Below are 27,937 nucleotides of genomic sequence, written 5' to 3' on the forward strand. Positions count from 1 at the left end.
ACGACCACCTATTAGTTTATGTAAAGCTACCAAGAAGCGCTTGGACTTTGACTTGAAGCAGCTGAGGCCCGAAACAGCCTGCGATCTTCCATTGCAGGGAAGCTGCAGGAAATCAAACCCTTACTGAGCCCTGAAGACAGTGTGGATGACAACTGGACCTGTCTCAGCTCGAAGCTCTATGAGGCTGCAGCTGAGTCAATTGGATACCGCAGGTGGAGGCATCAAGACTGGTTTGATGAAAACTCAGAAACAATCAAAACCATGCTAGAGACCATGCACAAGGCGCAGTCCTGAACAATTCTACATGTGACCGGCTAGAGCAGCACTGGAAAACATCAAGGAAGGAAGCCAAGTCTGTTCTACGTTAACTGAATAATGACTGGTGGCCTGACAAGACTCAAGAAATGAAGCATTTTACAGTAAAGAACAACATGGTACCAATTTGTACAACCTGGTTAATGTCGGCATTGCTGCACTTACAATGGTATGGTGTTGGCTTGAGAAATGGAAAACCCTGGATTGGAGATTCACTAAGCCCGTTCCTTGAAGAAGATGATGGAGAGAGAGAGAGAGTTGTCCGGCTGGGCAGCTGAGCCTCACGGCGGGGGTCAACCTGTTGGCTCTGGAGAGGTCTTTTCGGTTGGGGCCTCAGAGCGCCAATGTGGGCACTGCAATCCGTTTTCCCTTTGCCAGGTACCCAAGAAGCAGTGTGTTTTCACTGCGCCTGTCGCCAAAAGCGATGGCAAGCCGTGCGGTCGTCATTTGTTGGTTACGCGAGCCCTGTGTTGGTGGTCAAGCTAGCCGTGGACTAGCCCTTTGTTTCTTGCAGCCTCGCCCGAATGCAGAGCCAGATGGAGCGTGGAGAAGAGAGCCAGGAGGAAAGAGGAAAAAAGCAGGGAAGCCAAGAGAGACTGAGACAAGCAGGAAGCTTGCTTTATAGGTGGGCAGTGGTCTCCTACTCAGCAGGGGTCTGCTATCACATCTGTTACACAGAGACCAGAAAGGGAATTGTTCCAGCTTTGGGGTGAATTTTGGTGAAGAATAATCAGATTGAATTTAGATTCCATGTTAACTTAGATTCTAAATTCAAACTTCAATGCAAACACGTACAGTTAAACACATCAAAAGAAATGTTACCTAGCTGACACTGTTGAACGTGCACACGAATGAAAGGTTAAGTGGAGAATCTGCCACTGCAATGGACCATTTTCAGGACACTTCATGGAGTCAACATTTCAAAATGGCAAACATAACATTTCACAATTCATTATTCTGTTGCAAAATAAGACAGTCAGGTTTCTGAAATTAAAAAAAAAATGTTTTTACTTTTTTTGTGTCAGTCAGCACTGGATTCAGAGCGGGTAGGGCTGTCTGTTTTTGTGTCTGTCAAAATCAAATAAGGTAAGCCTTAGCCTCCTTTGGTAGACTCCGTAAAAGGGTGTATATGAACAGGGATCTCAGCATACACACCAAGGTAACAGTCTACCAAGCCATTTGTGTCTCCATACTTCTGAATGGCTGTGAAGCCTGGACTTTGTATCGCCGCCACATTCAACAGCTGGAAAACTTTCACATCAAGTGCCTCCAGAGCATCCTAGGCATAACATGGCGTGACCAAGTACCACACACAGAAGATATGAACAGAACTGGTACAAAGAGCATGGAGGCCACATTTCTCCAGTACCAATTGCGATGGGCCGGCCACACTATCAGAATGATAGACTCCCTCGCCAACTGCTGTACGGACAACTACATCACGGCCAGCTATCTGCAGGAGGTCAAAAGCGGAGATATATGGACCAGCTCAAGTCAACACTCACGCAATGTGGAATACAGCACACACAGCTGGAAAGCGCTGCTTTAGATAGTTCTCTATGGAGGCAACTCTGCCATTCTGGACTTCAATGTTTTGTAGAGGAGAGGAGTGCAGCGAGGGAAAGGAAGCGCCAGAGGAGGAAGATGGTTCCTGCATCCAAGACCAGCACAACCAGTACTAACCTCACATGCCCCCACTGCAATGGAACATGTGGCTCGTGCATTGGACTCTTCAGTCACCTCAGAACCCACCAACAGAAGAAGTAGAAGTCATCATCGGACACGATGGACTACGGCAACATACACAGGCTTGGGGGCAACTCTTGCCCCGCATTTGGAAAAACTTGCCGCTACTGTGGGACAGCAAATAATTTTGCCCAGGTGTGTATGAAAAGGGGCAACTGCACATACAGCAGACAGTGAGTAGCATGATGACATGGCCAGGTCTGTTACAGAGGCACACTTATACACTGTGGAGAATAGGGGCAGTTGAAGGACAGGAGAAAAAGTGGTTTGTCAAAATTAAAATGAATAGAGTGTCTCAGAAATGCCAGCTAGATTCAGGGGCAACATTTAAGCATAAAAGATATGAGGAGACTCGCTCCTGAGGCCAAGTTACAACCAAGCCAGACCTGACTGGTGATGTATTCAAGCCAATCGATGCACTCAATAGGCATATTCCAAACAGAGTGTATAGTGAGGGGGAAATTACACAAGCTACACTTTGAGATAGTAAGGAGCGGGCAGAGACCCCTGTTGTCAGGCGAGACCAGTGAGCGCTTAGGTCTTTTTTTTTCTGGAGCGCTTAGGTCTAATGTGTTTCACCATCCCAAAGGAGCGTCTTGTGGTAGGATATGGCTGCCCAGAGCCGCTGACCAGACAACACTTTGTGCAGACCTATCATGATGGCTTTAATGATCCAGTTGAGTCACTCCCAGGGGACATTCATTTTGAGTTAAACACAGATGTGGCACCAGTGAAAGCTTCACCACGTAATGTGCCAGTAGCCCCTCATGGAGGCAGTCAAGGCTCAGTTACATAAATATGCGAAATATGGCCATTTAACCTCAGTGTCAGATCCTACTGAGTGGATTAGCAACATGGTAATTGTCAGGCAGCCAGAGAAGCTGAGAATCTGCATAGACCCCAAGTCACTGAAGAGGTCTCACTACATCATGCCAACACTCGAAGATGTGCTATACAAGCTGCCGAGGACTCGCATTTTCACCCTGGTAGATACATGGGATGATTTCTTACAATGCAAACTAGACAAGTAGAGCAGTTACACAACCACATTCTGGACGTCATGGAGCAGGAAGCGCTGGTTAAAACTGCCATTTGGGGTATCTATACTGATAGTGGCTTGTGGCGAGACGAATAAACAGGCCATACAGGACCATGACACAAAACTCATTGCGCTAATGAAGAGGTGCAGAGAAATCAGGCTGAGGCTGAGTTTAAAGAAGCTGCAATTCAGGTTTAAAGCAGTCAAGTTTCACGGGCACATTCTTTCGGCAGAGGGGCTCAGAGCAGACCCTAAGAAGATTAGGGCAGTCCGGGACATGTCACAACCTGAGGACGCCAAGGCTGTACAACGGTTTATTGGGTTTGCAACGTACCTTGCAAGATTCATGCCACAACTCTCTGAAGTATGCGGGCCATTAAGGAGACTGTTGGACAAGGCACTGGCTACCCAAACATGATGCTGCAGTTGAGGAGATCAAGAGACTGGTCATGCCCCAATCCTGCGATACTACGATACTATTATTATATGGGCGTGCGGAGATAACCGCAGAAACTGACCACAAGCAGCTCATTTCGATTTTTAACCAAACCCCTTCTTGCAGCTCCCAAGCGACTCCAGAGCATGTTGCTTACTCTACAGGCATCAATCTCAAGGTGGTGTACAAGCCGGGTCCTGATATGCACATCAGTGACACTCTGAGCAGGGCCACACCTCCAGCACAGGGTGCCGACACAAAATGCACAAAGCAGAACATCTCCAGCCTGGAGAGGGTGCATCAGGTCACTGAGCAAGTTAATCAAGCAGACTACCTAAAAGTCACCAGCCAGCGGCTGAGCCAGATAGCAGTGCACACTGAAGGTGATGCAAGTCTTCAGGTATTGAAATTAGTAGTTCAGGAATGGCCAGATCGCCGCGAGGACACTCCTTTCGGGCCTATGAGGGACGAGATCGCAAGAGACGCATCCATGCCAGGCACATTAGGGGTCACGCTTGCTACAGGCAAGCAAGAAACACGCTATACTGGCCTAACATGCACGGTGAAATCAAGCACTATGTGAGCCAGTGCTCAGCATGTAATGAATATGCACATGAGCAACAGCGGGAGACAATGATGTCCCATGCACTTCCTACACGACCATGGCAGATACTCAGCATGGCTCTATTCAAGCAGGCAAGCAAAGACTTTCTAATCATTGTTGACCATTACTCAGATTTCTGGGAAACAGAACTCCTCCCAGATCGGAGACGACAGTGTTGAGGTGCAAGGCCCAGTTTGCACGTCATGGACAACCAGACCGTGTCATTAGTGATTGTGGCAGTCAGTTTGACTGAGAAACGTTCTGGAAATTCGCAAAAGAATGGGACTTTGAACACGTCAAGTCCTCACCCAGACACTCAAAATCAATGGAAAGGCCGCGAAGATAGTGAAAAACATCTGCAAGAAGGCAGTCAATGCAGACGACGACCCATGGAGGAACACACCCACAGAGGGCATGCTCAGTAGCCCTGCACAGAGACTGATGTACCGTAGACTGAGTACCCCGCTCCCAGTCGCTGACACGCTCTTGTAGCCGAGTGTGGTCACTGGGGTCTCGGACAAGCGGCGCATAAAACATCAGGCAGCCAAACTCTGGTACAACAAATTTAGATCTGCCTGACCTGCACATCGGACAGAACATAAGGATGAAGCCCCTGCCAGGCAACAGGACAGGCAGATGGCGAACAGGAGTGTGCCTATAGCAGGTGGGCCCCAAATCGTAGATGTCGAGGGAACAATCTATCGCCGTAACCGGGTGGACCTGCGTCTGGCTGAAAGGGACACTACCGATCGCCCCTCTGAGCAACACAATGTGAAGCTAGGAATCGAAGGTGTGAATCACGCAGCGCCCCGCCGACCCGGTTCCACGACGGCTGTTAAGCACCGAGCCGCTGCGCGCCAGCGATCCATTTCTGCTCCTGCCGTTCGCCATCCAAGGACTTGCCACGGCCTCCACACCGCGCGTGCATCTCGCCAGCACCCAGAGACTCCAGGGCAGCATTCCAGCTGTGCGTGCGCCGACCGCCCAGATTGCCTCCAACAGAATTTTCTCCAACTGAGGATCGACGCTCGAGAGTCCCTCTTCCTCCCGTGCAACTGAACCAGTCTGTAACTTGTGTTGCAATCTCACCATATACTACTGGTGCAACGCTTTTATTCATGCATAAAAGGTTTGGCAGGTCAAAACGCTTCCATCTCTATCCCCCGTCTACCTTTTTCATTTACCTTTTCTTTATATTAGTTAGTTAGGTTGCATGTTTTCTTTTTATCTTTGATTCACATTTTTATTCCGTTTCATTAATAGGTTAGGCTGTGACTGATATACGTGTGCGTTTACTAAATAAATTTGTTGTCTAGAAATTCAATTTCTGCCGAAATATTTGTGTTTACTGAGTGGATTAGTAATTCTCTTATGAAAGCAAAGAACTCCATGGTTAACTAAAGTAGCAACTTCAGATTATGACTACTTTATAATAGGATTTTTATTGTTTACTTTGCTCCTACAAACAAGCAAAGTCAATGTGGTGCCCCAGAGGTTGCTGAAGAAATTACAACTCCCCTCAGTACCGTCTAAATTTCTCATAAGGCATTAAGGCAACCCAAATAATCTCTCTCTCTCTCTCTCTCTCTCTCTCTCTCTCTCTCTCTCTCTCTCTATATATATATATATATATATATATATATATATATATATATATATATATGAGATAGATCGATAGATAGATAGATAGATAGATAGATAGACAACCAATTCAATTAGAGAGGGTTTAAGAACATTTTAAGTAGGCTTGAGCCCCGTAAAATAGGTCTAACGACACCATTACTATAAGGGAAATCGGACGTTCTCCACAACTAGTTTGATTTTAAACTTTTCCACTATAGCTATAAAATTAGCTACAAATATAGAGTTATACTCCTTTGTAATCTCCAGCCCTAAGTATGTGAATTTTTCCCAAGCCAGTTTGAAGGAAATATGTTTAAAAAAAAAAAAAAAAAGTACAGCTGGGTCGCACCGGCATCAGCTCACTTTTACCCCAATTGATCAGACATCCAGAAAAATAACTAAATTATTTGATTGTCTCTAATAAAACAGGTACAGAAGTCTGGTCTCATTATATACATCAAAATATCATCCGCATACAGCGATATTTTATTTGAGGTGTATTCTGTGTCATAACCCTGAATCTCAGTATTCACTCGAATGGTCACTGCCAGAGGCTCCAGCACTAGTGCGAACAACAATGGGCTAAGAGGGCACCCCTGTCTGAGAAAGTCTAGTTGGGCATTATGATTTCTTCTGTAACGAATATTGCCTGTCACCCTAAAAAAAAAATTATTTTCCTTTTTAAAAATTGCCCCTGGGGAACGTGTGTGCGTGCCTTAACCCTGTTTTTTTCTCCAACCAACCAGAGACAGTTCAAAAAGAAAAAATCTCTTTGAATTTCCCTACAGCAGGGACTGGATTTTGTTTTTACAACCCACAGGAAACACATATATCAGCGCCTACCGAGATCTAAAAGCCTGTTTAGCAAGTAAACTAGTGATAAGACTGCTTATCAGTCCCCAGACCACTTTTATGGTCTGGTCTTTCTACGGGAATCACCCATATGTTTTTGGAAACAACGCCCCTTGGAAGTTATACGGTACAACAGTTCCCTCCAGCGGCCACTATCGGTATTATCAAGAATCCTGCCGCTTGTAATTAATCTGAAGTCTACATAATTCGGGACATAAACAGACTCTATGTACTTGACTGACATCAAGTGACTTCTGTTGTTTATATTTGTACTCAACCTGTATGTCTATCTCAAATGAATGATGTATGTAACTTCTGCAGCCATCTAAGTTTAGCCAAATAGTAAGTTTAGCGGATTCAATAACTTTATGATCGCAGTAATGTTTGAAATGTGTTCAGAACAACAAATGAAGCATCTGGCTTGTCAATTCTGATAAAAAAATAAGCAAATGCTATCCCAAAAGCTTGGTCTCAGTCGACCAAGTCTGCTTGAAGCGCAAGGAAGAGGCGGGACCATTACACAATCAAATGCCATTTTCAGGGTCTAAACTCAAAATAAACAAATCTTCCCTAGATTTCCTGGGAGAGTACATGATATTGAGAAGACGTCTGAAATTATGAAACGAGTGTCTGTTTGGAATGAAGCCTGTCTGATCAGGGTGTAACAATTTATCCAAGTGAGTGCTGTAGTGATGGGTCGTTCGCGAACCAGCCGGTACAAGGAGCAGGCTCTTTGAAGTGAATAATGTGAACAATCAAAAACTGAGCGCCCACACAAAAGTTGTCATGTTTTGGTTCTGTCATGTTTTGGTTTTGGTTCTGTCATGTTCAGTTTCTGCTTTCCTTGTGTGTTTTCCTTGTCTTGTTGATTGTGACCCTGCCCTTCCTTGTGTTGTCCAATCAGTGCCCTCTCCCGCCTCCACGGCAACCTCAAGTCTTGGCGCCTCCACGGCAGCCTCCACGGCAGCCTCCACGGCAGCCTCCACGGCAGCCTCAAGTCTTCACGCCTCCACGGCAGCCTCAAGTCTTCGCGCCTCCACGGCCGCCTCAAGTCTTCGCGCCTCGTCGGCAGCCTCCACGGCAGCCTCAGGACCCCGGGCGTCCTCGCCTCGTCTGGCGCCCGGGACGTCCCCCGGACTAGACTGGAGGGATGTGTCAGGTTCCCGCCTCCGTGACCCCCCTCCGCCCAACCTGTTTTTGAAATCATTAAAGGGACGTCTGGAAGCCGTCCCTCGACGGAGGGGTTCTGTCATGTTTTGGTTCTGTCATGTTTTGGTTTTGGTTCTGTCATGTTCAGTTTCTGCTTTCCTTGTGTGTTTTCCTTGTCTTGTTGATTGTGACCCTGCCCTTCCTTGTGTTGTTCAATCAGTGCCCTCAGCCACTTGTGTCTGGTCCAGGTGTGTCTTGTTGCGTCATTAGTGTTGGTGTATTTAGTCTGCTGTCTCTCCTCTGTCTGTGTTGGTGCATTGTGGTATGTATGTTTGTCCTCATGTCATGCTGCCTGTTGCCTGTTCCCTCCCAAGTTCTAGTTCTAGTTCTAGTTCAAGTTCATGTTTTGTTGCTGTCAGTTTTTGTGTTCCATCTTTTGTTCAAGTTCAAGTTCATGCTTTGTTTTATGTTTTTGAACTTTGGAACCCTCTTTGTCAATAGAAATTAAATCCCTTTATTTTTTGGACTACACCTCTGCCTCCTTGCTCTGCCTTCCCGCATCTGGGTCCTAAAGCCCCCCGTTTTGACAGAATGCACCAACCAGAGAAGGACCCAGCGGGAGTGCTGAAAACCATGATGGGGAATCAGGAGGTGCGCCTGGCGCGCCAGGAGGAGCTCCAGCACGTCATGGCCGCCCAAATGGACCTGCTGTCCTCTTTGGTTAAGGGAGTTGGGCGTCGTTGGGCTTCAGATGGTGGCGCTCGGAGTCGCCAGCCGCAACTCCCCGAGCCACGTCTGCCTCCGCAGCCCCAGGTCCCCGTGTCGGCTCCGCCGCAGCCCCAGGTCCCCGTATCGGCTCAGCCGCAGCCTCAAGTACCTGTCCTACCACGCCTGCCGCCGCTGCCTCAAGTCCTCTGCCAGGTCTGCCGCCACAGCTTCAAGCCTCTCTGCCAGGACTGCCGCCACATCCTCATGTCCCTTTCCCTGCCAGGACTGCCGCCGCAGCCTCAAGTCCCTATCCTGCCAGGTCTACCGTCGCAGCCTCAAGTCCCTATCGTGCCACGTCAGCCACGTCCGCCCCAAGTCCCTATCGTGCCCCGTCTGCCACGTCCGCCCCAAGTCCCTATCGTGCCCCGTCTGCCACCGCTGTTCTCAGTCCCCGAACCACGTCTGCCACCACAGCCTCAAGTCCTCTGCCAGGTCTGCCGCCGCAGCTTCATGTCCCTTTCCCTGCCAGGACTGCCGCCGCAGCCTCAAGTCCCTATCCTGCCAGGTCTACCGTCGCAGCCTCAAGTCCCTATCGTGCCACGTCTGCCACCGCTGTTCCCAGTCCCCGAACCACGTCTGCCGCCACAGCCTCAGATCCCTGAGCCACGTCTGCCGCCGCAGTCCCAGGTTCCCGTACCGACTCCGCGGCAGGTCCAGGACTCCGTGCCGGCTCCGCGGCAGCTCCCGGACTCCGTGCCGGCTCCGCGGCAGCTCCCGGACTCCGTGCCGGCTCCGCGGCAGCTCCCGGACTCCGTGCCGGCTCCGCGGCAGCCCCAAGTCCTCGAACCACGTCAGCCGAAGTCCAAAGTCCCCAAACCACGTCAGCCGAAGTCCAAAGTCCCCGAACCACGTCAGCCGAAGTCCAAAGTCCCCGAACCACGTCAGCCGAAGCCCAAAGTCCCCGAACCACGTCGGCCGTCGGAGCCTCAGGTCTCCGAGCCACGTCGGCCGTCGGAGCCTCAGGTCTCCGAGCCACGTCGGCCGTCGGAGCCTCAGGTCTCCGAGCCACGTCGGCCGTCGGAGCCTCAGGTCTCCGAGCCACGTCGGCCGTCGGAGCCTCAGGTCTCCGAGCCACGTCGGCCGTCGGAGCCTCAGGTCTCCGAGCCACGTCGGCCGTCGGAGCCTCAGGTCTCCGAGCCGGCTCCGCGTCAGCCCCAGGTCTCCGTCCCGGCTCCGCGTCAGCCCCAAGTTTCCGTCCCGGCTCCGCGTCAGCCCCAGGTTTCCGTCCCGTTTCACGTCAGCCCCAAGATTCCGTTCCGTATTCACGTCAGCCCCAAGATTCCGTCCCGTATTCACGTCAGCCCCAAGATCCCGTATCAGCTCCGCGTCAGGCCCAGGTTTCCGTCCCGTTTCACGTCAGCCCCAAGATCCCGTATCAGCTCCGCGTCAGGCCCAGGATTCCGTCCCGATTTCACGTCAGCCCCAAGATCCCGTATCAGCTCCGCGTCAGGCCCAGGATTCCGTCCCGTTTTCACGTCAGCCCCAAGATCCCGTATCAGCTCCGCGTCAGGCCCAGGTTTCCGTCCCGTTTTCACGTCAGCCCCAAGATCCCGTATCAGCTCCGCGTCAGGCCCAGGTTTCCGTCCCGTTTTCACGTCAGCCCCAAGATCCCGTATCAGCTCCGCGTCAGGCCCAGGTTTCCGTCCCGTTTTCACGTCAGCCCCAAGATCCCGTATCAGCTCCGCGTCAGACCCAGGTTTCCGTCCCGGCTTTGCAGCAGCCCCAGGTTTCCGGATCAGCTCCACAGCAGCTTCCGGCTCCGCGTCAGCTCCAAGTTCCCATATCAGCTCCACAGCAGTCCCCGGACTCCGTGCCGGCTCCACGGCAGCCTCAAGTCTTCGCGCCTCGTCGGCCGCCTCCACGGCAGCCTCAAGTCTTCGCGCCTCGTCGGCCGCCTCCACGGCAGCCTCAAGTCTTCGCGCCTCGTCGGCCGCCTCCACGGCAACCTCAAGTCTTGGCGCCTCCACGGCAGCCTCCACGGCAGCCTCCACGGCAGCCTCCACGGCAGCCTCCACGGCAGCCTCCACGGCAGCCTCCACGGCAGCCTCCACGGCAGCCTCAAGTCTTCGCGCCTCCACGGCAGCCTCAAGTCTTCGCGCCTCCACGGCCGCCTCAAGTCTTCGCGCCTCGTCGGCAGCCTCCACGGCAGCCTCAGGACCCCGGGCGTCCTCGCCTCGTCTGGCGCCCGGGACGTCCCCCGGACTAGACTGGAGGGATGTGTCAGGTTCCCGCCTCCGTGACCCCCCTCCGCCCAACCTGTTTTTGAAATCATTAAAGGGACGTCTGGAAGCCGTCCCTCGACGGAGGGGTTCTGTCATGTTTTGGTTCTGTCATGTTTTGGTTCTGTCATGTTTTGGTTTTGGTTCTGTCATGTTCAGTTTCTGCTTTCCTTGTGTGTTTTCCTTGTCTTGTTGATTGTGACCCTGCCCTTCCTTGTGTTGTTCAATCAGTGCCCTCAGCCACTTGTGTCTGGTCCAGGTGTGTCTTGTTGCGTCATTAGTGTTGGTGTATTTAGTCTGCTGTCTCTCCTCTGTCTGTGTTGGTGCATTGTGGTATGTATGTTTGTCCTCATGTCATGCTGCCTGTTTCCTGTTCCCTCCCAAGTTCTAGTTCTAGTTCAAGTTCATGTTTTGTTGCTGTCAGTTTTTGTGTTCCATCTTTTGTTCAAATTCATGCTTTGTTTTATGTTTTTGAACTTTGGAACCCTCTTTGTCAATAGAAATTAAATCCCTTTATTTTTTGGACTACACCTCTGCCTCCTTGCTCTGCCTTCCCGCATCTGGGTCCTAAAGCCCCCCGTTTTGACAAAAGTAACCACAACCCCAAGTCTACCTAGGCTTCCGGACGAGCCCCCATTGGTTACGTGCCAGAGGTTGTTTGGTAAAATGTTTTTAAAAAGCCAGGTAGAAAAAGGGCAGGTGGATGGCAAAAAACAGGGCAAATTTATCATGCCAAATAAAAGAAAGCTCTCAGAAATAAACAAAGGCAATAATGGAAGTCCAACACAAAACAAACAAAAACAGAACTAAAGAAAACTGCTGCAGCAAGATGGAGAGCCCCAGTCTCTTCAGGTGCCGCTCCGTCCTCTTCTTATAGGTGCCGAGTTAATCAGCCCCCCAGGTGCGGCGAATCAGGTATAATTAGCTGGGAAGAGCAGAGGCAAGGCAAACAATTTCACTGGGACTTGGCCCAGGGCCGTAACAAAATCAAAGAAACCTCTTCATTTATTCAGTTTATTTAAACATGCCACAACATTTATGTTCATGTAAACATCAATTCAGGATGAAAGTGAAGCGCAATACAGGTTTTTAATAAATATTATATTTGGACTAGTTTCACTACCTGTACTTAATATGAAGAAATTTGAAACATGAACACAGATGCACACACACAAACACATGGTGAAACTAACACGATGAGACTTAATCCATTCTAAATGGTGATTTCTATACACTTGGCACATGGGTATCACTTAACACGGTGTCATTAGTTTTAAAGTGGGATATACACATATTTTACCATCAGGGGTAAAAACTGGAGAGTGCCAATAAACTACATAAATGTAGTGCTGCCTTGATAAATGTTAAAGTGTTACAATGGATGAGTAAATACAGTGTTACCTTTACTTATGAGTTTAATTTGTTCCTTGACCAAGCTTGTTACTTAGTCGCATATTGAATCAATTTCCCCCATTAATTATTGAAATGCCATTAATCAGTTACATCCCCAAAATAACATTCTTTCATTCGAACAGCACTGCATTGTATAAAAACTAAACAAAAATGAATGTAAAGATGTAAAATGGTTTTAGAAATTGTAATTGTTGTAGTATACATGTGTCGGATGTGTGTCTTTAAGAGGCATGGCCTACTGAGTGATGCCAGGATCTGGAATCAGGTTGGCCGGTTAGTCTATGTGTGAACATTTGAGCGTGAGTTGTGGCCTACAGCAATGACTGTTCTCATTGTGCATTTTTGTACTTACTATTTGCCCCATTCAATAACTGCCTGACGGTGCATTGCCGACTGTGGCTCTCTTTGCTCACATGTGATGTCATGACAGTACACTCTAAAAAATAACCCAACTATGTCAAAAATAATCCAACTATGGGTAAAAAATGGACTGATCCTCTACTTGGGTCTATTTAACCGAACTTTGAGTCAAGAAATGGGTCTTTAGTGTAAAACAACTCATAAATATTGGTCAGGTTCTTCACTTGGGTCAAAAAAATTGGGTCATTTTGTATAAGACAACCCAGAAAGTTGTGTCAAATTGACCCATAAAGTGGATGGGTCATTTTTTGAGCCATAATTGGGTTACTTTTGACCCAACTGTTTTTAGTGTGTACCTTTAAAGGTGCCGAATGCAAGTTACGGAGTTTTTGCAGATTTGCGACCCCTCTGGCAAAAAGTGGAATGGAAGCCAGCGACGTGCACGTGCCCAGAGTGCCGAGATATTAGTTAGTGGCAGTTTTATTGTGCATTGCTTATCATAAATAGACCCTATCGCATTTTCGTGACGAAGTCTTACCTTTTTAACAAGAAAAAAATAAGCTGTGGGTCCCCCGTTTCATCCTCTTAGGTTTTTCCACCTACTCCAATATTAATGCTGCTCCAATATTGATCCATGTCCTCCTGCGAGGTTTGTGCGATTTCAGTTTTGCCGTTTTTGTCACACTAGACAGTGTTATCATTTACTGCTGTGCTCAGTATTCTGACCGCGGTCGGGGGACGCAGGGTAGATTTTTCCCTCGGCCAGAGTCACATCAAGATAACACTGTACAAGGCCAGCCCAAGGCATAAGTGAATTAAGCAGCTGCTTAGGTCATCGTGACCACCAGGGGGCCAAGAGATACAGAGAGAGAGAGACTCTCAAACATTTGACAGTATGAGTCTCAGACTTTTTGGTTTCTGTAGAATTTTTTTTGAAAACATTTATTTATACCACCGCTCCATTCAATGGGGCCCTGGTATGAGCCCTGTGGGGCACATTAAGATATCGCAGATGGATAAGATCAACCCTGGTAAAACTACAAACCGAAATTAGGCTCCATCCCCAAAAAACTCCGAAATTGGTACACTTGTACACAACAACAATTCAGCATTTAGTTTACATTTGATGCACTGAGTCTGAGTTGATAGCAGCCTCACCGCATTGCTCGTATGTTCTTGTACTGGCACAGAAGTAGGTGCTTGAAGGTGTTTTTGAAGGTGGTGTTGCAGAGGGCGTAACAGGCCGGGTTGATGGTGCTGTTGATGTAGCACAGCCAGTAACCGATGGTCCACAGAGCATTGGGGATGCAAACTGAGCAGAAGGTGTTGATTAGCACCATCACGTTGTACGGCGTCCACGTCACCACAAAGACCACCAGGATGGCCATGATGGTGCGCGTCACCTTTTTCTCTCGTGAGGATGTGCTTTTCTTGCGCCATTTGGCAACCACACTCTGTTTTGTCACCTGGAGGAAAACAGATTGTGTTGCATCAGTGGGGGACAGTCATGGCAGTAGGGCCTTCTCCGTTGGCCTATAAACCAGGCAAACCCGCAGCTTTCGAGCCGCATGTGGCTCTTTAGCGCTGCTAAAGAGTGGCTCCCTGGAGCTTTTTCAAAAATGTTTGAAAATGGAAAAAGATAGAGGAAGAAATATTTTTTTGTTTTAAAGGTACTATTATCACGGTATTTAAAGCCCTTCCACAGTTAACTACAGACGCTCACCACCTTACGAACGAGTTACGTTCCGGACGATCGTTCGTAAGGTGAATTTGTTCGTAAGTTGCTTCAGTGCTATATTTTGTATTATAATTTATGTTTAAAGCCTATATAAGTATATTGAAGGTTTATATAAGTATGTTTAAGGCTTGTACAAGTAACCTGCATTGGTTTGTACTGAAAAAAACGTAATAAAATGGAGAGAATACGTACAGTACTGTACTGTACTACGTATGTTAGAGAGAGAGAGAGAGACACACACACACACAGTATGTACATGTACGTAATAAGATAAATAAAATGAAGTTTAACTTACTTTTGGAAGATGTACTCGATGCTTAAGGAGATGATGGAGGAGGAAGAGGAGGATTTTATATCATGAGAGATTCTTCGTCGTCGCTGGAATCGGCTTCAAAAGTTATTTCCTGCTTCATGGGGACCGGCGTTTCTTCCTCCTCCTCCTCGCCACGTTGCTCAGCCTCCAATAAGCTCTCACAGCGCCAATCGTCGGTATTAGCGGCGGAAAGAAGCACTACGCGCAATACAAAATCTAACTTACAGCATTTCTTTCCGAACATTTTTCGACATACTGTACGCGCAGAAATGTTCGTATGTACCGTTGTTCGTAACTCGAATGTTCGTAAGTAGGGGAGCGTCTGTATAGGCATGTAATGAATAAATCTTACCTTTGACACCATGGCGATCTATTTTTTATCTATATTAGGTATTTTGCTAGCTATTTTTCTAACGCGGAAGTAAAACGCCCGGTTCAGTAAAACCCAGTCTCTCCCCATGTGGTTGCCACGCTCCTCTAATAAGCCGGCTGTGCGCACCGCCCACAAAACTCTGGAGCCCTTGCAGTACAACTGTGTCTTCTTTAAATGTGGAAATTGGATGGATGTTCAATTCTTCAATCAACATTTGAAACAAAACGGCTCCTTGCTGCCAGAAGTAGTGGAGGAGTAGGGAGGAGAGTAAGAAAGACAGAAAAAAAACCTGAGAAGCGAACAATGGACCTTGTGCTCACCAATTGAGTGCACTAACCACTTCACCATTTGTTCAGTTAGCTTCAACAGCGCATACATTTTACTTGTAGTTTACACAAGTGTCAGCCACCACCGAACCGTTGAGAATTTAAGATGGCCAATTGTCATTGCATTTTGGCATGGCAAATGTGAAGGATAAATGATTGCTTTGAATTCATTTGGACAGAATGTGTATTGATAAAGACTACTTTTATCACTAACCTGCGAGCATGGTGGTTTTAGAGAAAGTGGGCGTGTGTTTAGTCCGGGAGACGTTGCGACTTGCAATGTCATGGTTTGGGTTGGGTCTGGGTTAGTTTTATTTGCTTTTGTCATTTTTTGGGTTTAGTTTGAGTTGTTATCAGGTTACTTTGGGTTTGGTCATGATCTGTGTTTTGTTATGTTGTCCTTGTGTATCTCCCTTGTCTCGTCAAACATTGTCCTGCCCACCCGTTGTTTGCCTGCCCTTCCTTCTGTTTCAACCAATCAGTGCCATCAGCCACTTGTGTTTTACCCTGGTGTGTCTTGTTATGCCAATTAGTGTGTGTGTATTTAGTCTTGTGTTTCCCTTCTGTCTGTGTCGGTGCATTATTATTTTTTCCCCACGTCACGCTGCCCATTGTTCTTCCAAGTCTCGTCTCGCATTCCCGTTTTGGGTTTCTTAGTTGTTTTGGATTTCTTAGTTGTTTTGGATTCCATCTTGTACCTTGTTTTTGCCTCCTCGTTTTTGTTTCTTAAATTTTTTTTAGACTCAATTCCTCGGCCTCCTGGCTTGTCTACCTGTACTTGGGTCCTCCACCACCACCGCAACGTCCAAAAAAGGACCAAGCAGGAAGCACCAAGCGCAGATCGGCACGCCGCCGGTCGGCTTCCAAGCACCCTCAGCCTGCTGACCACCCCCGCTCCCTTCATGTAGGTTATGTTTTTGCGTCAGTCTCTCACTCGTCTGTGTCTTGTTCACCGTGCTATATTGCCCCCCTTGTTTTTCACCTCATTCACTACCCCATTGTTAATTAGATTCAGACTCCGACCCAGATTATGATTTTGATTCAGGTTCTGATCTTGAGTTATAGATAGTTTTCCTAGCCCTAGTCAGATTTTGTCACGTTTTTCTTTTGATGAACCCCTTAAGTCCACCCCTGAACCCTACCCATCCGACCTCTACTTGGGCACCCGGTTGGTCATCTATCGGGACTTCCCAGGTAGAGGTTTCGTTCCACTCGTCAGTCCACTACATTTTCTAATTCACGTCCTTCTACATCTGTCCCCACAACACTTTGTTCTGCACCACCCTCCTCACTTGTAGACCCAGATTTTAAATAATATGAGTTTTATTAATAATTATGATTTTGATTGAAGAAATTGAGTCCACTGATTATGGTTTGAGTGAGTTTTTTTCAGTTTTTTGTCACCCTGTTCCTCGCCCTCGTGTGCACGTCAGAGCCCCACGTCACTTTGTTCCCCGCCATCCTATTCACCTCATTCTACCTCGCCCTCCCCCAGTCTTGTTCAGTCAAGTCACGTCCCCCCTGCCTCGGTACCCTTGGTTTCTTGTGTCTTGTGTTCCCTAATTCCTTGGTCGGCAGGCTGATGTGACTCCAACCTTGGCTCGAATGAGTCAAAGAAATAGGCAATGGCGAGCCAAGCTGCAGCCCTTGACCGCTTCGCCTGTGCCGCTGCAACACCTGGCCGCTTCGCCTGTGCCGCTGCAACCCCTGGCCGCTTCACCTGTGCCGCTGCAACCCCTGGCCGCTTCGCCTGTGCCGCTGCAACCCTTGGCCGCTTCGCCTGTGCTGCTGCAACCCCAAGTCACTGAACCTCGTCCGCCGCAGCCCCAAGTCACTGAACCTCGTCCGCCGCAGCCCCAAGTCACTGAACCTCATCTGCCGCAGCCCCAAATAACAGGACCTCGTCTGCCGTAGCCTCGAGTCCCCGTCCCGGCTCAGCGGCAGCCTCGAGGCCCCGTCCCGGCTCCGCGGCAGCCTCGAGGCCCCGTCCCGGCTCCACGGCAGCCTCGAGGCCCCGTCCCGGCTACGCGGAAGCCTCGAGGCCCCGTCCCTTCGCTTGAGCTGCTGCCGCCCCTGGATTTATCGCCTGAGCCGCTGCAGCCCCTGGATTAATCCGCCTGAGCCGCGAAAACATCGGACCCCTGATCCTGTTCTGCCGGCCACAGCACTCACTCCAACCTTGGCTCAAATGAGGCAAAGAAATAGGCAATGGTGAGCCAAGCTGCAACCCCTGGCCGCTACGCCTGTGCCGCTGCAACCCCTGGCCGCTACGCCTGTGCCGCTGCAACCCCTGGCCGCTCCGCCTGTGCCGCTGCAACCCCTGGCCGCTACGCCTGTGCCGCTGCAACCCCTGGCCGCTTCGCCTGTGCCGCTGCAACCCCTGGCCGCTTCGCCTGTGCCGCTGCAACCCCTGGCCGCTTCGCCTGTGCCGCTGCAACCCCTGGCCGCTTCGCCTGTGCCGCTGCAACCCCTGGCCGCTTCGCCTGTGCTGCTGCAACCCCTAGCTGCTTCGCCTGTGCTGCTGCAGCCCCAAGTCACTGAACCTCGTCTGCCGCAGCCCCAAGTCACTGAACCTCATATGCCGCAGCCCCAAATAACAGAACCTTGTCAGCCGCAGCCCCGAGTCCCCGTCTCGGCTCCGCGGCAGCCCCGAGTCCCCGTCCCGGCTCCGCGGCAGCCCCGAGTCCCCGTCCCGGCTCCGCGGCAGCCCCGAGTCCCCGTCCCGGCACCGCGGCGGCCCCGTCCCGGCTCCGCGGCGGCCCCGTCCCGGCTCCGCGGCAGCCTCGAGTCCCCGTCCCGGCTCCGCGGCAGCCTCGAGTCCCTGTCCCGGCTCCGCGGCAGCCTCAAAAATCCCCTTCGCCTGAGCCGCTGCCGCCCCTGGATTAATCGCCTGAGCCGCGAAAGCATCGGACCCGTGATCCTGTTCTGCCGGCCGCAGCACTCACGTCTGATCCACCCCAAGCGGCGTACGACCCAGCACCGCCCTCTGCGCCTGGTCCTCGTCCGACAGCACCAGTGCAGGTCTGGCAACCGGCCCTCCTGACTGGCCTCGCCGGGCATATTTCGTCTGGCGTCGGGGACGCCCTCCTCACTGGTCTCCTTTCATCCACCCGGTTTTTGGACTATTTCGTTTTTTCTAGTTTTACGGACGTCTGGGATCCGTCCTTTGAGGAAGGGTAATGGGTCATGGTTTGGGTTGGGTCTGGGTTAGTTTGGGTTTTGATTTAGTTGTTATCAGATTACTTTAGTTTTGTTCATGATCTTTGTTATGTTGTCCTTGTGTATCTCCCTTGTCTCGTCAAGCATTGTCCTGCCCACCCGTTGTTTGCCTGCCCTTCCTCGTGTCAACCAATCAGTGCCCTCAGCCACTTGTGTCTTGCCCAGCTGTGTCTTGTTGTGTTAATTAGTGTGTGTATTTACACGATGGCGCGGTTTTGGAGCTTGAAACCGGGCTCCAGAGTGGAAAGATGTCAAAACGTGCCCGTATGCGTCCGTCTGGACACCATATGCAGGCTACTCCTCAAGTGATGACGTAATGGTCGCAGCTTGATGACGACGCGTTGTTGCAGATTGATTGACGTATGAGCCAATTCTCGCGTGACTGTGCACGAACCGTCAGTCTGTCAACAATACGGATAGCCGTGCCGTAGTCGTTTTGCGCAGCCTCCTTCGATTGCTTATGCTTTTCTTCCCACGTTCAACAAGCGGTGTTGTACTTAAATCACACGCCATTGTCACTTCTCCTGTAATAATAATTCACAAAATAAATTACAAGTAAATTAAAATACACATTTGCAAATAACGTGTTACAACAATAAACCTATGACGCACCTGTTGCTCGCCCACTTGCTTTAAGCTTCTCCGTCCCGCGTGAGATTCTGAAAGCTTTGCACTGACTGCTCACGTCGACACCACGGCAAAGCGTACAGAAACCGTGAAACCAGTCTTGACTGCTTTTAGCCAGGAGATTGTGCTCTTTCGTTCGTTCAATATTAAAAGATGTCTGGCGTTTTGGCATTTTTGCTAGCGCTGCCTTTTCGCTGCTGTCAAAGAAGGTGGCGAGGAAATACATATAGTAAGATAGCCACACGTGGAGATTTGTTTACATTTATTGAGCCAATGATATACGAGATTTTTAACTGAAGCCACTCTTGGCCAATACAGATCAGTTGTGACAAACAAGGGTGGGGCTGATTTGGGGTCATATAATATCAACCGCAGCTCATTTTCTTTTAAAGGCGGACAAACCAGCGTCTGGCTTAGGGTTGCGCAGGATGCCGGACTCGTCACTGAAAAGTAGGACTGTCCGGCCTAAACACGGATATCTGGCCACGCTACTAAAAATAGATTAGCTTTTGGGATCGCATACAAACTAGCATAGAACAGCACAGAACGACTGAGTGAACAAGGTTGTTTTTGCTGGAATGTCCTATTTCGCGGATCCGATCAATGACATTGATTAAATGTGCAAATTACAGGCGATCACCGATTATGCATAAAATGCCAGTTATCAGCCGATCACGATCAAGCTGATCAGATCGGCGTAAAGTCTGACTAAAATATGCACCAATCTTCGAATTGACGAAATTTTATTTTGAATCCTTGTTGAATTTCCTTTCCAACAATACCTGTTTTGTGAAGCTCGACACAGTAATTTATGAAATATAAGGGTTCAGGAAGGAAGTTCCTCACCACTTTTTGCCGAAAATATCAAAATTTGGTGGGCCGGTGCTCGTAAACCCCTGCTCCGATTGACCTAAAATTTAAGATTTTGTGTTGTGCCATCTCTATCAACAAGTACACCAAATTTCATTAAAATCAAGGTTAAACCCACTGGGTGATTTGGCATGGAACGACCCAGTTTAAAGAAGGACAACATGGGCAAATGCTAATTTTAAGAAATGACGCCAGCCGCTAAAAATAATGGACAGCGGGCTGCGAATGGCTACTGTGCTGTAATTTGGACAACGCAGTGATCATACCCTGAGTGAGAGAAATTGTGTATGCTGTTTACCTTAAGCATTGTCCTTGTGGCTTGAGAGTCTGTCAAGGATGTTGCCCTGGAAGCTGGCTCTGTTTGGGTCATCCTTCTTATGGCATTCAGTCCCCTCAGCACTGAAACGGGGACCTCGTTCTCCGTAGATGTGGAGGGTTGGACTCTGTCCGCCTCCGGTTTCACCTGTTCGGGTTTGTCTTCCTTACAAAGAGCACTTCCATTCTGTTTCTGCAGTGCTTCCTTCTCCTTGCTCTGGGCAGCCACCCTGAGCTGCTCCCTCATCGTTTGAATGCAGTTGTTCTGAATCTGGTTCTCCCCTGTGTCCTCCTGACTGTGAGAGTGAGCTTCTCCATTAATGGTGCCGGACGTCTTCCTGCTGTCTCTCGGCATGCGGCTACGGCTGGCTCTGGAGATGCGCCAGTAGAGGTAGATCATGATGGCCACGGGTAGGTAGAAGGCCGTGATGGCCGTGCCAAACGTGACCGCCGGGTTGGAGAAGAACTGGATGTAGCACTCCCCTGGCGGCACTGTTCTCCCACCCACAATGAACTGCCAGAACAAAATGGCGGGCGCCCACAAGATGAAGGACAGCACCCAGGCGGCAGTGATCATCAGACCAGCCATCTTAGTGCTACGGCGCGCAGGATAGCTTAGAGGCTTGGTGACGCAGAAGTAACGATCGAAGCTGATGATCAGGAGGTTCATGACTGAGGCGTTGCTGACCACGTAGTCCACCGCCAGCCACAGGTCGCACACAACCGCTCCCAAGGGCCAATAGCCAATCACAATGTAGACAGTGTAAAGGTTCATGGAACCGACACCAATAATTAGGTCCGCACAGGCCAAACTGAACAAAAAGTAGTTGTTGACAGTCTGCAGGTTCCTGTTTACCTTTGGAAAAAAAAACACATGGAACAGGCTGTCAGATACTAATCTCTTTTGTGCGATGTATGTTTCCCCACTCCTATTAGATTACTTGCCTGGACATTTATTCTCTAATTGCTTCTCCAGTATGGGAGACCTCACGAAAGAAATTAAATAGAAAAGGAGCAAAGAAATTGTTACTCGGGGCGAAGGGTGGGGGGTATTTGACTTGGATTAAAAAAAGCTCAAGCATTCATATAGTAAGCAAACTCTTCCATGTCCTTTTACCAAGACAACGGCTCTATTCGCAAGGAATCTTGGGCTGTGTCCGAATGTCCACATGATACTCGTTAAAGTGAATTAAATAGAGGCCACACCATTTTGTAGTGGTGTTTAAATGTTCAGAGGGAAAAAAATGTAGTTCAATCAAAATTGCCCAGAATGCACTTAGAAATGTAGTGAACATTGATGGGCACTCAACAGGTTCATATAGACCACAATGTATGGCGAGCAGGAAACAAGCGCAAGCGATGCAAAGTGGTGGTCTTGTGATATGTGATGATGAACAAGTAGTTGGCTGGCTGTCCGATTCGCCAAACAGAATGAGGTTAGTGTATATAATTGAATGGGCTACTATATAGTGCGGGACCAGATAGTGAATGATGGGTTACTATCACTATTTGATTGTTGTTGGTTAAAGTTTTAATTGTGTTGCTTATTTATTGTTTGTAGCCTTTTTAACTTTAAATAAACTAAACAAAAATAATTGTCTTTGCTTGATAATTGTTACTATTTGTCAGTAGAGTGCAATACTTAGTTCACCAAGTCAATTATCAAAATGTATACTAAATTTGTCGTAAATATTTAAAACAAAAGCTAAAGTTAAAAGAGCCGTTTGATAGACAAAAAGAGCTGACCCTTTTCACTGAGCCAATCCAAATGAACCGGATCACCCCAAAGAGCCGAAAATCCCATCACTAGCTCTTAAGTGCTGTTGCCTCTCTTGCAGCAGAGCACCAGCATCTGTGGCTTGCAGTAAAGCGGCGTCACTTAATATCAATGCACATCCGAGAACTTAATAAAATCAAAGCGACCAACATCGTGATAAGGAGTCACTATAACACAATTTAGCAGTAACAAATTAAATAATAATGCATATATTTGCGGGGAGTGGCGTCAAGTTGTATTTTACCAATTTAAAAATGTGCACAGAAGTTCGCAAGTTACTTCATATTAAAAATTAGATAGCTCTTAATATGAAAATAACACAATTATGGTTTGTTTCCAGTAAAAGTAACGTAATTTTACAATGCACATTCGTATTGAACTTAACAAAATAAAAGTATTCAATGTTGTGCAAAGGAGTCACTGTAACACAATTTAAAAGTAATAAATTAAATAACAATGCATATATTTGTGGGGACTGGGGTCACATTATGCTTTGCAGTTTTTAGAATTTACAAGTTACTTCATGTTAAAAATTAGTCAGCTCTTAATATGAAAAAAAAAACATTGTCTTGCAAACACAATTATGCCATGTAGTGAAAAAAAATGACCAATACAAATCAATGTCAAACGTTTTTTTTTACAATACAGTACATATTTTTAATTGTTTTTTTTTAATTTTTATGAATTGTTATGAAATTACTGAATCAACGACTAAAAAATGCAACCAAATTTCTATTAGGTTAACATTTCTTCCCAGTTTTATGTTCAGAGTGTGAAAAATTTGAAAAAATATTGTATACTTTATTATAAATTTAGATATAAATTGAGATATAAAATGTGCGATTAATTGTGAGTTAATTATTGAAGTCATGCGATTAACTACAAAAATTTAATCGACAGACACCTCTAGTCCCTACTATATTACGACGGCCGAACATCACGTCAACGTTAGGGGTGCAACTGTTTTTGTATTCTATGGACGGTATGTGCTGCTTTGAAGACCCCGTTTTTCCCCATTAGATTTGGCAGAGGCATCTTTTAATGAATTACAGGTATATATCTTTAATTGAAAAATATATAAGTTTCCTCCTGTAAACATCATTAAGCATATAATTTATACACTTATTTAAGGCAAATTGTAACAAACGGACATACAAAGGGATAGTTTTTTCCCCCAATCAATAAATGATAATTTGCATGCCAGCTTGTTTAAATATGTCAGTAATATTCACTTGCTTTTTTTTTCCTGGGAAAAAAAAGGAAAGAAAAAAGAAAAGAAAAAAAAGTAATATTCACTTGTGCTGCTTTTTGCCTGTCATGTCTGTTAAATAGTTTTGAGTCGGCACTCACAAGCGCAGCGCGCGGGCACACACACATACTAGGCGCGAACTCAGTGGAGCTAGTGGGCTAACAGCTATCTTTATGGCGCTCTTTTCGTATTATTTCATTGCTTTTGTATGAATGGATGGATGTTTTTGTGCTATCGGTAATACCAGAAGCTTAAAGAGACTGGCATGAGATACCCATTTAGAGCGAGACCAGCGTACGGTGTCTATGGGGCTATTATTGTGCCAAAACTATTTACAAATGCGTTTTTCGATCCATAAATAGATAAAAAGAATTTGTATCCATAACCAAAGTCACAAATGTTTAAGGAGAATCCACAAATGTGTGACTGAAGTCACAAATGTGTGACATAAATCTGAAAACACATACACTGATTTGTTTATTATTTATTTCGATTAATCATCCAGCCCTAATTCGTAGTATGAACATATGTATGTATATAAGTCCTTGCATCTGGCGCGCAACCCCTCAAAATACACAAGCAGAGATAAACAAACATGGTGTTTTTTTGACACAGCACAGCAACACACTCCTGGAGCGAGGAGGAAACCCACTACTTTGTCAGTGTGGAAAGTGACATAAAATAATGTTTAATTTTATCGACTGTTGAAAATTAGAAGTGGAAATTAACTATTGTGTCATGACGCTGTCTATGCGTCACGGTTTGGAGACGGACTTGTATATGATATATAAGCCCAAGGGTTCATACTGTATAGGGCTGGATCACATGACCAGGCCTACTGGAGTAACGCGTCTACTCACGCATGTAAAGGAGTTGTTCCAAATCTTTCAGAAACCAGAATTCTGAGCTAACCAAAATATTGCCAGCATCTAAACATAGTCATTGAGTTTTACTCATTGACCATTGTGACTTCAACTGCTATGACGAAAACGCAATGAACTAACCTTTATAGAGAGCATGACCAAGATGTTTCCAATGACTGTGATCAAACTGAGGGATCCCGCCACCAGAATGATGAGCACAATCTCCACGGCCGTGTAAGGACTGGCAGAGAAGAGGCCGGCCTCATCCCCGCTGCTGGTATTTACAGTCTCCATTGCGTCCACTCTCGGATGTGGTCAGAGGTCATTCACACTGCACATACCAAAAAAACACCAGGTTTAATTTATTTAACAAGGTCAACAGAGGGGGCAACAGTACTCACACCCTGTACTTAAGCAGAAGTACAAATACTTGTTTAAAATAATAAAATAAATTTTGGTAACAGCAGAAGTACAGATTTGAGTCCTTTACTTAAGTGTAATCAGACTGAAGTTCGGAAACAGTAACATTTTTCATTTGTACTTTATTACACTCCACTGAAGTGCACCAATGCTAATTGATGTGTAACACTTGGCAGGTGTTTGACAGTGTTTCAACTTGAGTATGTGTACACTGAGTACGTGTGAACAGTGACCAGGTGAGCAAATAAAGACTTCAGCAGCTGTGTTTGAAAACAGAGCGGCCGCATTTTGGGAATACACACATGTCTTAGTCAGTACTTTATTTCAAATCCGACTGCATACAAGATGTAATTATTGATTAAATAAAATGATATAGAACAGATCATAATCTTTTGCGTCATTATTGATTTGGAGATGACTGCTTTTACGGAAAGCCTCCCTTTTGCGCAAATAGGGAGCAGATATCATAACTCAATCTGCTGTTTGCTCATAGGCTTCCTCCGAGGCTCAAACAGGATCACCGACACACAACATCTCACAGGCTAATTTTTAAGACAGTCTCTTTCATTTTGGGGTCTTAGATGCTGGATTACTTCTTGGGGATAAACATCACAGCACCAAGAGAACATGTTTTAAGATATTAAATTATGATTAGGCTGAGAGAAAGACTTAATAACTGTCCAAATATAGTCAGAAATGTCATAACAGTGGTAAATCAAGGAGTGTTGGTCTGATAAGAAATCGCAGTAAATGAATGTTGCTATTCCACTAGAAGTGTTTCCATAAAACAGCATCTTAACAGACCTGGAAGAGTAAACCCTGATGGGACCGTGTATCATGGCTAGCCACCTACCCTGATACACTGATAAAAATTACTTTTTCGCTTGTAAATATTACTTGGTTTCATAGTTATATTTACTTATTTTTTTTCAGTTATTCACAATTAATTAAAAACATTAGGTATACTTCAATGTGCTACTAGTTTTTTCAGTGTAATCAGTTAATGTATTTAATTTTAGAACTGCTAAAAATGAGTAAACAATTTTTTTAAAAAAAAGAAAGAATTTCTATAATTTGACATGTTTAAATGCTTAACGTACATTATAATGCGTACACTAATTACACTATGTATGTACACAAACATAATATATTAGTGACAGTGTGTTTTTAATTAATTAACAAAAAAATAATTTAACAATATTAAATTATTTTTCCTGCTTAATGTGGGAAACACAAGACCTTTGACTTGTGTGTATTCGGTTCCCAACTTATATAGTGTCTTGCTTAACACTTAACCTGTATAATATTTCATTTCAATTTGTTTTCAACAAAGACTGAAACTTGGAGTTGTCATTTTTTTTCTGCACTTTGATTAATTTATCATGAATGAATCCTAAATTTGGGGTAAGTTGATTGTATTTTACTTTGTAATTTAAGTCTCTATTGCAGAGTGACTGTATTGCTTTTTTTCTGAACAAATGGGCTTTCTTTAACATTATCTGTCATTGGTTGATTAGAGGCAGCATGGTGGGTGACTGGTTATGTCTGCCTACCATTGGAGAGAACGTGAGATTGAATACAATTTTGCAAGCTAGGCTGGTTTTATCAAAATACGAAACACAATTCACAAAACCATACACCCGAACTGCAAAATCCCTCACATACCCTGCAACATGAAGCACTGCAACCAAAACTATATATAGCTTTATCAAAATCAAACTTTTGTACCAAGTGGCACACACGTCATTCACATTACCAGATTTACACATGGCAAGTGAAGACATTTAACATTTTCAATTTGATGTTTTACTGTTTTTTAATTTACTTATAGGCATATCAATGTGATATAATCATGAGTGTTTAAAAGAATACAGTGGGATGGTGATTTTGTGAACTTTATTTGATCTTCGTACCCTCAATGCTGTTGGAGGGGGAATGTGCATGATGTTGTCAGAGTCTCTTGTCATTAGGGACTGAAGGTCTGGGGTCAGATCCTGATTGCATTTGTTCCCCCAGTCAAGAAGGGGAACTGTATGTAAATGTCTGTTTACTAATAACATTACACCTTTGTTCAACCTGGAATCAACATGTCTGTATGTAAACGTCTGCTTACTAACAACATTACACCTCTGTTCAATCTAGGAGATGACATCTGCCCTTTGTTCAATCAAGAGCCGGGAGGAGGAACCTTTTATCTTTTGAGTATAAATGAGTCGATGTTCTGTAAATTGTCACACACTTGGGGGCTGCACATTGCATTCAGATGTGGGTGTCCTGACTGTGTCTTTAGAGGCCTCTAAATAAATTCTTGCAAGAAAACTTCTTCATCAGATCCTGAATACAATTATTTTGGACACGCAAAGATTACACTTAATATAGTAATCACAATATTCCTTCACAAGTAAAAATAAATTTGTTAGACAATACCTAAAATAATCTAAGACACAGCATCCAGGGCATGTAGTCAACAGAAAGGTTTATTTTACATGCATAGAACAAAACTGATCAAGTCAAAATCAAAATCGGCACTTTTAACCAAAAACGTCCATTAAGCAAAACATAATCGGTGATATCAGCACCCAAAAACATGCATCTAGCAAATCCTAGTCAAAATGACATGCCTAACAGCACTTCCATAACAAAAAACTACAATAAATTTGCCCTGGTGTACTGTATGGCTGTCGGTCATGGACCTTCTTTCATTGGAAACGTGTGTTCAATTATAGGGTGTTGTGTTTGAAAGATGATAGCTGTGTTGGAGTTGTGTTCATATTCTTCTGCCAGTTTTTAAAATTGTGCAACACGTGTATCACTGTATTTAGGAAAAGTTTTAAATGTGTTTAATCTGTTTAAATGTGTTTCACTCCAATCAGGTGCATGCGTCATGACAGTCGGTTCCTGACTGATCGAGAAAGGACGCTTATTTATTTAATTTTTGCTCCATGAGTTTGCTCTCACTCCTGAGGCGCTAGTTGTAACAACAACTCCATTGTTTGTTTGTTTTGTTTCAACATGCTTAGTGGGAAAAGAGCTGACGAGATGGAGGACTTAAAGACTACTATTCTTAAATTGGAGAGCACAATATCTGAAATGAGTAAGAAGATGCTGGAATTGATCCAAAAGATGGATCTGAATCAAAACCAAAACCAAGAGCTTCTGAAGGAAATCCAACAGCTGCGGATTGACAATCAGGACCAGAAGAATACGATGAAAGATAAAGATCAGCGCATTGCTGACTTGTAGAAACTGGCACAGGAGCTTGATCAAAATGCACGCATCAATAACGTTATCATTATCCGGATTAAAACTAGGCCGCGTGGAGA

The 27,937-nt window shown here is 46.2% G+C and overlaps 1 protein-coding gene across 8 annotated transcripts in view; it reads right to left on the bottom strand.

The window, feature by feature from the left end:
- LOC144053972 (muscarinic acetylcholine receptor M2-like) overlaps positions 1-27,937 on the bottom strand; it is a 69,400-nt gene that overhangs the window by 17,780 nt on the left and 23,683 nt on the right. The window contains exons 2-6 of one of the 8 annotated variants that reach the window (XM_077568946.1): positions 24,336-24,525; positions 20,289-21,161; positions 13,928-13,990; positions 13,683-13,836; positions 11,546-11,676 (exon numbers count right to left, since the gene is read on the bottom strand). In XM_077568946.1, coding sequence (XP_077425072.1) covers positions 11,663-11,676; positions 13,683-13,836; positions 13,928-13,990; positions 20,289-21,161; positions 24,336-24,488 — 1,257 coding nt within the window. In that variant the 5' untranslated portion in view covers positions 24,489-24,525 and the 3' untranslated portion in view covers positions 11,546-11,662. Of the gene's footprint in view, positions 1-10,847; positions 11,677-11,751; positions 21,162-24,335; positions 24,526-27,937 lie in introns of those variants that run through there. The other 7 variants (XM_077568945.1, XM_077568942.1, XM_077568944.1 and 4 more) reach the window with 7 other exon arrangements.

This window comes from Vanacampus margaritifer, chromosome 6, assembly GCF_051991255.1.
Source record: "Vanacampus margaritifer isolate UIUO_Vmar chromosome 6, RoL_Vmar_1.0, whole genome shotgun sequence".
Taxonomy (NCBI): domain Eukaryota; kingdom Metazoa; phylum Chordata; class Actinopteri; order Syngnathiformes; family Syngnathidae; genus Vanacampus; species Vanacampus margaritifer.